This window comes from Echiichthys vipera, assembly GCF_963691815.1.
Source record: "Echiichthys vipera genome assembly, chromosome: 13".
Classification (NCBI taxonomy): domain Eukaryota; kingdom Metazoa; phylum Chordata; class Actinopteri; order Perciformes; family Trachinidae; genus Echiichthys; species Echiichthys vipera.
Window position 1 is genome coordinate 12,581,528 of NC_139838.1, and position 9,916 is coordinate 12,591,443.

General features: G+C 41.5%; 1 protein-coding gene across 1 annotated transcript in view; it reads right to left on the minus strand.

Annotated features, from left to right (window-relative positions):
* adgrb2 (adhesion G protein-coupled receptor B2) overlaps nucleotides 1-1,089 on the minus strand; it is a gene marked incomplete at both ends in the record, with an annotated part of 161,663 nt that extends 160,574 nt beyond the window's left edge. Inside the window, one exon of the mRNA XM_083925470.1 lies at nucleotides 201-1,089. Coding sequence (XP_083781596.1) covers nucleotides 201-1,089 — 889 coding nt within the window. The remainder of the gene's footprint in view (nucleotides 1-200) is intronic.
* Nucleotides 1,090-9,916: the final 8,827 nt, after the last annotated feature.

The window sequence follows — 9,916 nt, forward strand, 5'->3', positions numbered from 1 at the left end:
CTTTTCTATTTACTCCTGCAAGCTGGGTACACAAGTAAAGAGTTTATATGTGGTTGAATTCTTTAATGATCTTTACAATGTATGGTTTGCCACTGAAAACTGATATGTTCCTTGGAAATGTGTGTTGTAGCATGTTGTCACGGGGCATAAATAGCATGCTCAGTGCAAGGAAGTGTGCTAATGTTTCAAGATAATCCTACCTTGTCGAACATCTCTGGGTGCTATGGCGATTGCTTCATTGGAATGCAGCTCGGTGACGCAGCAGTCATCAGGAACTAGCGAACCGTTGCTGGAACTGTGGGGCGTCTCTGGGAGCAACGGTATAAGTGGTGCCATTATGTTGTGGTTTGGGCAAATACATCCCGTCTGGGTCATCCCACAACCGTCTCCGTCGGAAATCTCCTGGTCTCCATTGTGACCTGTGCGTAAACACTCCTCAAACCATCGGCAGAGCACGCCACAGGTAAACTGACTTGAGTTCTCATTATTAATGAGTAACACCTCTACAAGTCTCAGCTCCAGCAAATCCTTAGATACCTGAGGCTCATCCACAGCGGGATGTCTCGATAGACATAGCTGGACAAAGTTTTTATCAAACTGTAGGAAGGAGGAGGGTCCTTCTGAATTTGATTGGCTGCCGCAAAGATCAATTACTTCCTGATCCCTGTCAGCAGCTGTCTGTAAGTGAAGGGGACAGCTTTGATTAGCTAAGTGGTGGTCAAGGGAGAGAAGCATGGGGGAGTGTGTCCGGCAGATGATAGGGTGGCGGGTGAAGCGGAGGTAGAGGGAGTACTTGGTGGGGTCAGGGTTTTCCAGGGACCAGGAACAGCCCGGTGCCCTGGACGGAAAGAGCTCCCTTAGGGAGAAAGAGCCATAGAGCACTCCGGCAACAAGGCTGGAGCATGGTGAAGAGACGGACGAGGGGCCCCCCTCTGCATCAGTGCTGGGGACGCCGTCAGCAGCCCCATAGGCAGCCTCAGCCAAGGCAGAGAGGGGAGCTAGAGCAAGGGCAGACAAGGCAGCCAGGGCCCCAGCCACAGCCAGGAGAGAGGACAGCACAGACAGACACACCCCACCAGCAGTGTTCATCCTATGACATTCGTCCTACAGGGAATAAGAGAAGATGATGGAAAAAAAGAGAGAGAGGGATCAGGAAATATCTTCAAACACAACCTGTCAAAACCAAGATGACATGGACAAAAGAAGAATGCATCAATATTGTTGTTCAAGTCGAGACTAAAGAAGCAAGTCTGGTTGGAAATACAGATGTCTGCCTTGCCTCAGAGTATAAAATAACCAAGTTTATGGCATCAGTTCTCCTGAAGTTCTTCAAACACGCACATACACATGCACTGCCAAAAAATGAAAACACATCCCTGCTGGGCTGGATTAAAAGCGTTGATGACTTGGCTTTTGAGACATGCACTGTGGGGCCTGCTCTACCCTTTCCTGCTGATACGTGTACACACAGACACACAGACACAGACACACAATCTCCTGCTGAGCAGCACCCCCAAGGCACTGGCAAACTATTACCATCACCAACACAGTAAGGGTCTGACAACAGCTTGATTTTGACTCACACAAGATACACTCCTCACAAAAAAAAAAAAAAACACATATACAGTATATAATACAGTACAGTGGTTTTAGTATTTTGTTTGGAACTACTTCAATACCCACTACACTTTTGTGTGCCCCATGTGACTGCTCCATCACCTGAGAGTTGCAAGTGGTTCTGTGTACATGTAGTTTGAGGAGGATGTGTGGGAGTTTGCAAACGCTCGCCGCACTCTACCAGTAACCTTATGGCATGATATACCCAGACATTTAAAAAAAAAATCGCATTACATGCTTTTACATTACATATATATATATATATATATAAAGGGCCACGGGTCGGATTCAAACTCAGCCTCCAGTATATGGGTATGGCTCTACCAGTTGAACTAAGGCCGCCCCTGCAACACATACTTTTGACATACAACTTCATATTATAACATTTGGTTGAGCCCAATTAGGGCTATGATCTGAAATTATCTGATATGATGGGAAAGAAAAACTAACACACAATTTATCATGAAGTAAAATCTTGCTCAATTCTGCACTTACAGTGTGCATATGTTGTATATTTCCCCTTGCGGGATAAATAAAGTAATTCTTCTTCTTCTTCTTCTTCTTCTTCTTCTTCTTCTTCTATATATGGGTATGGTTGTAGCTAGTCATTGTGTGCCCCATTTTAAACATGTTTAAAAGCTGTAATGCGACATTATGGATTTTTTTCGATTAGCAGCGCCTTAGCTAGCATAGTATCTGGACAGCAAACTTCATGTTACCATCACCACCAGAATTCATGTCATATACAGATTAAAAATGCATGCAGTGATGTGAGAAATGCTTTAAAAAACTGAACATGCTTTGGAGTATACTAGTGGTTTCTGTTATCCAGTATTACCCAATGATTAAAACAAATATAACAGATAATCCACTTTTGCTCACAATGCTACGTGAACTCACCTGCACCTAGATAAGGTAGGCTAAACCAATTTCTCATGTTTTTACTTGATGGTGTCAAATTGGTCTCCCTGTTAGCACCAATGTTACAAAACATGAGACGCAGCCTCTCGGCATGTGTACTTTCTCCACTTCTCTAAGGCCTAGGTTAATGAAACACATGAGTAGCCTGTACTTCACAGAAATCTGTTAGCACTCTATGGTATTTGGAACTATCCACAGGGCCTGGATAAAAGGCTAGGAAATGTGCTTGCTTCTCCATGTCAAGAGACGACCCCACATAGATGCAGACAATAAGAGGCACTTATGGGGCTGATAAGGGTGCTGTTAATGAAAGCTACTGTAGAAACACATGAAAGGCAGACTGATGATAGAAGGGGATACAAAGCAGGAGAGATGGAGGAGGGCATTATTGCAATTATACTACAATTGTGAAAATATGTTGAAAATGTTCACCATTCATAAAGAATAAAGGATTTCCTTCAGGTTTTAGTCAGTCTACTAATGCTAACTCAGAGTGATGTACAATGCAGGGAATGGTTTACAGTCATGCTCAAGGACAATTCTTCTAAACACATTTTTGATGGACACAGATTGCTTTTTGCAGACATTAAATGTGTTACCCTGAGGTCATGGGAAGGTCTCTGTAACCAGTAGTTCACCCTAGGTGTACAGAAGAAATAGATTTGGAAGGAGCTGAAAAGCCCAATGTTCATAATTGGAATAAAAGCTGAACAAAGTAAGCAGAGTAGAATAGGCTGCAAGGGCCCAGGGGCATGTTCTTAAAGCCAAACCTGTTGGTAGAAAACATGTACACATTACCACCTACATAGAGAAAATACTCTATACTAATGTAGGTCTACAATATACCACAACAGACCAGACTACATAAAGGCACTGTTTCCTTTCACTTATTAGGCAGTGTTTACTTTGGTAGAGGCTGGAAGTAGTGTGTGTCAAGTAACCATAGCAAAACCCTAAGTATGTCCTGACCCGGAAATGTATTTTTGATTCTAGTTTTTTGATAATTGATGCTGCTTTTCTTTTTCTCCATTTCTGTCACTGGGTTTTCAGACACAGGGTTCTCACCTGAAGATTTCTACACAGATAATGTAACATAAAGGGTTTTTAAACAGCGTTTGACAAATGCATGGCACAGTTGGGAAAGCTAATGTAGCATGTTGTGAAAATATGCCCAAGGACATCATGCTGTCTGGCATATGATGAGGTTATAGACTATGCCACTTGAACACGCTCAGATACTTTGAAACAAATAGATGATATAACATACATACAGGCTCCACTGCTGGCATCGCCAGTGACACATGTCCCGCAAACAATGTGTCACTGAACTGTTAAATCCGGGGATTCAGTGTGAATGTAATGCAATATTCTATTGTACAGAATATGACACATAGCATTTCTGGATTCCCCAGGGCACTGGGCTTATAGCTTTAAAAACACATTTGTATTTTTTTGTATTTTATTGTACGAAGATTACAATTTGATCTTGTCACAGGCCTATGACAAGTGATGATAATACATCATAGGCCAAACCATGCATTGGTAAAACCGTACGCACATTTTACGGATGAGAAGAAGTCAAAAGCGTTAAGCAAATTGTTTTTGGGACAGCGAACAATGAATATTCATAGACCCACAGTCTGTGCAAGAGTAGGCCCTAAAGTGCTGTCTTCATGAGGCTATTCTGTCCCACTTCACTCTAAAACAGCACTTTACTGTGGGCAACCATAAATATTCATTAGCTTTGATGTCTTCCGTCCCCCTTCCACCTTGACATTAATGTTATCACAAGGATAGCGAAATATGGATATCCCTCACTCTCTGTCTCCCTCTCCTCTTGGCTCTATCTTCATTCTTTAATGCAGTGAAGTGACAACGTGACTCATCTCCTTTTTGTCTTCACTGTAAAACTCATGCAAAAGAGAAGAGCGCTGGGACTCTACAGTTTTAAAACGAATAGCACAGCACTTAATGTATCACTGTCCTCATGATACATGATACATTATAATGGCATCACATGGTAATGCCTGATATAGATGAACAGAAGAAACTGTGCAAAACTTTGTTCCAAGATAAAATAAAAAAGTTATCTGTGACCTTTCTCTGTTCGACTGCAGAATAAATGTAGAGCAGCAGACCCTTTGATAAAATAATGTTTATATTTTCTCCTACACAGTTGTATCCTGTGCTTTTCCCCCCTGATGGTAAAGGCAAACTATCACCAATTACAGTATTCATTTGTCTGTCTCTACAGTATTGGTAGATTTGCTGAAAAGCTTCACTTCCAGCTGCAATGGAATGCAATTGCAACATGTGAAACCCCAAAGACGCACATTGGAATCAGAATCAGAAATACTTTAATACTCCCAGGGGGAAATTATTTTCATTGCAAACTCCAGCTATACAAACAACATATTAACAATACCTATATACATACAATATACTATATATTTGGTAAAGAATGTCTAAATTATAAAATACCCACAGACTATGTTTAAGTATTTCATACTTTGGAGTGAATAAATACTCAACATTAACCCTGTGCCAGTCACATTTGTACATTGCATTAGGTTGTTATTTGATCTTGTATAGTTCATTTTTTAAATTCTATTCTTAGTTTTATACACCTCTGTAGGTGCAACCGGCATCCCAAAGATGATTGTTCATTTCTGGATTAACATGAACTTTCAGTTTGATAATGAGAAGGCCTCAGCCTGCTCAGACAAAGGGGAAAGACTAGGCCCGAAAGCCTGGGAGCCTTTATCCCTGAGTGCATGGTCACAGAAAAAGCCTGCCTCTCCCCCACAGGTCACAACCAGGTGTGAATTCTCCAAGGGACCCCCAAACTGTCAGTTCATTGGCTGACCTGACCTCTGGTGATGACATCATCAGTGTCTATAAAACTGTAGTACTCTTGGCCTCTCCCCTTTTGCCCGCTGTCCCTCGGCCATGAAAATGGCCTGTATGGTGTAGGATCACCAGCCAGATTAACCAACCGGTTACCAACTCAACTGAGCAGAACAAAGAGCGATCTGAGTCCTCTTTTGTCTAAGAGCAATAACCAAGACAAGAACCTTTCTTTAACCAGCTTCCTACACAAGGACCAGCCACTGGCATCAAGCAACGCAAGACATCTCCCATCTCATGGACTGGTAACTAATCACCAACTGGGCATTATTACATGTTATAAAACTGAGCAGCTAGATTGAACTGTAACTTTGTTAAAACCTGATTAGAACTTCTGAGGTCTTCAGCCTGCTGGCTTTTGTGTAACTTAAATGTTCACACCATCCCTGCAGGGGTCCAAGCCCCACACCTCTCCTCTTTGTTTCACACACACACACACACACATGATAATTATTGGAGATTATTGGTGATAGCTAATATTTACTTGATTAACGATAGGTTTATTGAGAATTCTCAATCTCATAATCTGAGCGTTATTCAAGGCCCTACATTTAATTGGTTCTCCATGTGAAGTTTTATTAAATTAAAGTTTTTGGTAATTTTTGGTAATTTTTCTTTATTAATTATCTTTATCAAATATGTTATTTGATAGTCACACTTTTGATCCAATTAATCCTAAAGTACCTACACCTCTTAGTATTTATTTCTGACTTTCTCTATTTATATGAAGTTATTTCTGTCGCTGTGCGGCTGCAAATTTGTACTCTTGTTATCAATAAAAGCTTATCTTAACACAATCATAATTTATCACTGGTGGATGATTCCTGTCATTCCGTGAACCAAAAATGATTTAATCTGTTTTGTTTGTGTTGATAGTTATATAGTTGTGTCAATCCAGTCAATAAGATCAGAAAACATTTATTACAAGAGGTCTTTTAGACGAAGAAAATGTGACCATTATTTAGAAACAAATCATTATCAGAAATCATATTTGTCCTAGGCAATTTTTACCAGAGGTGTAGTGAGTAGTGATGTGCGAATTGAAGTTTTGTCCGCAGGCGCGGTTAATCAATAAATCGAGTGCTTGGGTTCATTTAACAGCAGAGGATTGTGGGTGGGTGAAATAAATCAATCAATAAAAGGAAAATATTGATAAAAATATAAATGTGAAAATTACAGAGCAGAGCTCCTGTCCACTGCTGCAGTAGTAGGCTTCATTTTTCATCAGGCAAGTGTGTCGGTGTCCCCATTCAGAGAGACAGTGTTTCTGCTGGCAAGGTCAGGATCCTAAAAAGCAAGTGCTTGGCTGGTTAAACCTAGCTCAACACAATATATTATCGATAAAGTGATTGCAGCAGTGGTAAGATTTTAGAATTGTAGAGTCCTGTATCTGCAAACTGATTTTCAGTGGCATCTGAGGAGCTTCAAAACTCATGGGTCAATGCAAAGCCCCCACCACATCGACTTCCTGGTTGATCCAATACGGAAGTGCCAAAAACTGCATTTCTTGGAGTGTCCAGTAGGAGTATTTTGCACAATACAGCAGTTTCTCATTGACAACCATGTTAAATAGGCCGATTTTCACAGCGTAATTAAACCTATTTAGTACTTTTTTATTACAAAAACATTCTAGTCTGTATGTTTAAGTCATAGTATAGCATAGTAACAGGCTAGTTTTTTATTGTATTGGAGGTTAAAGTTTATGAAAAATTTGGGGCGCAGCCTCTTGAGTGACATTTAGCCTCCGGCCATCACTTTGACCCGGAAGCTAGTTGTCAGGATTAGCATGCTAACTCTGTAATCTTGACCTGGACTGCAGTCATCCGTGTGGTGGTGTCACCATGAGTGACAAGATGGTTTTCTCTTCGATCAACTGTACAAACAGATGGTTTAGGAACACACTGTGTTAACGTTAGCTTTGCTATGCCAATTAAATAGCCGCACTTGCACCATGACTTGCAGTACAGCCTGCTATCTATGACACAGACATAAGATGCTAATCTGGAGCACCGGGAGGATTCGGGCTGTGAGGATCGGTGTTTTACAGTCTATGGGCATGGTACTGTGTTTAATATCATATATCATAGATGCTGGATGGTTGCACTTCACTCCCGGAGCTGGTGTAATATCCTCTAGAGACATAGGAGTGTATGCACTCGACTCGCCTAGCCGGTCTTTTTTTTTTTCCCCAAACTTTATTTCATATCATAGCTGGTGTAGTCTCCGCTAGAGACACGGGACTCCTACTCCTGTTTATCTCGTAACGACTCCTACTCCTGTTTATCTAGTAACGTGTTCTGTTAGCCTAGCTCCCGGGTGGTGGAGCTAATGTGAGCTAATGTGGCTGTATCTCCCTCCCCCAAATGTCACATCAATGCCCTTTTTTGGTAAGAGGAACTGAGGAGGAGCCAAAGTCTGACAAGATGGCTGCTCCCAGAGGCGAATATGATTGGATCAAGTTGAAGGGACGGGCCCCGGTGGAGAGGGTACGTTCATTTTTAATACAGTCTATGGTCACAGCTGCCCTCATGATCGCGTCTCATCATCTCAATGTTACCTGAGCCAATATGCCCCAACAACACAGCCAACCCTTCTAGTTTTTTTACTCGCAAAAGTGTTTTATAGAGTGTTTCGTCAGATAGTCTGGTTGGTTTGGGGTGGTGTGAAAGCTCATTTGAACCTTGGTGTGGACAAAACAAACAAACTCTGGTCTACCTTAAAAAACATGGATCTTATTTATGCACTCAACCACAAGTATATTCCAGTAAACTTTCTTGTCCTGGTGGAATAATAGAGTGGAAGAGCTTGTGGGCAACATACTTAACTATATCCCTGGGTAGGGTGCTTCTGTTTTGGGAAATCATTTCGGGTGCGATAATTATGACACCCCCTCTCCTTCTCTTTCCTCATCTCTGTCTCTTAGTGGACATCTAAGTGCACGTTGCAGAGAGTGGCATTGTCTTATTTATTGATGTGAATTATTTCTCTTATTTCCGTCCCTCAGCGGAGATCAGATTGTCATATTTTATGAGCTCACACAGGCACACACAACAAACTACACACACTAACTGATCTATGTGCTTTTGTCTACACAAAGGCATACATGCAACACCCGTTTGATTGCTAACTTGATCAAAAATGTAAGACTGCATCCTGACGCCAAGCAGTTTCTTTCTACTACTGATTAACGAATCATGAAATGCTCCCCTTTTGCCTTTCAGCAGAAAATCCCCAGCTCTGCCCCTTCTCATCTATGGCTTCACCCCCCTTAGAAATCTCAGCCTTCCTCAAAGTCAAACTTCATTTGTTTACCCATATCTACACGCATCCATGTCTGTTCCGTCTTTCATCTCGATGAGATCTTTTGGCTGTAAACCAGTATGAAGAAGAACCAATGTTGTTAAACTAATTTAGCCCGCTTGACATTTTAGAAGTCAGTATTCTGTTTGTCCTTTTATCAAGCTCACTCCAGGGCACCATCAAGTCACTGCTTTTAACTTTGCCTTATCAGTTATTCACAAATGGCAGACAAGTTGAGAGGATATCATGCTGTGAAAAGAGACAGCAGTGTTAAGCCCTTCAATCACAGCAAAGGCCATTTTGTCTTCCAGCTATAACAAACACACACACACACACACACACACATACACACACACACACACACACACACACAAATTGTCATGTGCCGTACAGTTTATCATAAGTGTTTGATGAATAGAGTAGGGAATTAAGTATGTGATACTACATTAGGTAGAGGAGTGAGTCAACAGACGACACGCATGGGTTTGATGGTTTTATGGCAACTTTAAGCCCCTGATTCTATCAATTTGTAGGGGATAACCCTGCAAACTGGAAAGCCCTATGGGCACAGTGCGCAGCACCTGGACAATGTACAGAGCAGGATGCATGAACCAGAGTGGATGGTAGTCGTAGTTTTTCTTCAAAGAGGCAAGCATTCTTGCATTTTTTTGTGCTGCAAAAAGCAGCTCTATAGCTTACTCTGGCCCCACCCTTTGGTGGCCACAGTTTCCCCCCTAGGATGCTGAAATTTGGCATGCAGGTCAAATGTATCTGAGGTACTCTGTGTGTGAATACAGGAATTTGTGGGTGGTTGCATTTCACAGGTCCTGTGCTAATATCGAGTTTGGGATAACAAATAATTTTGCCGATATTAGAGCTATAGCAGAAACACTGCTAGGGACAATAAATGTAGGTGAGAGCAAAGAGTCAGTAAAAAGTAGCCACTTCATCATGAAATGACCCTTGGAATGCATTTAACATTGAAAAAATGCCATTGCCTCACTTTGTGTGCCCATGGTTCTTTTTTCCATTTAATTGCTTGGGCTCCTGAATACAAAGAACTGAAAGGTACGATGTTAGGAAGTCAAGAGGAAGAGAAGTAAAGGGATGCAAGAAAAATCAACACACTACAAAGACTAATGACAATGTTAGAGTGCAGAAGGTTCAAATG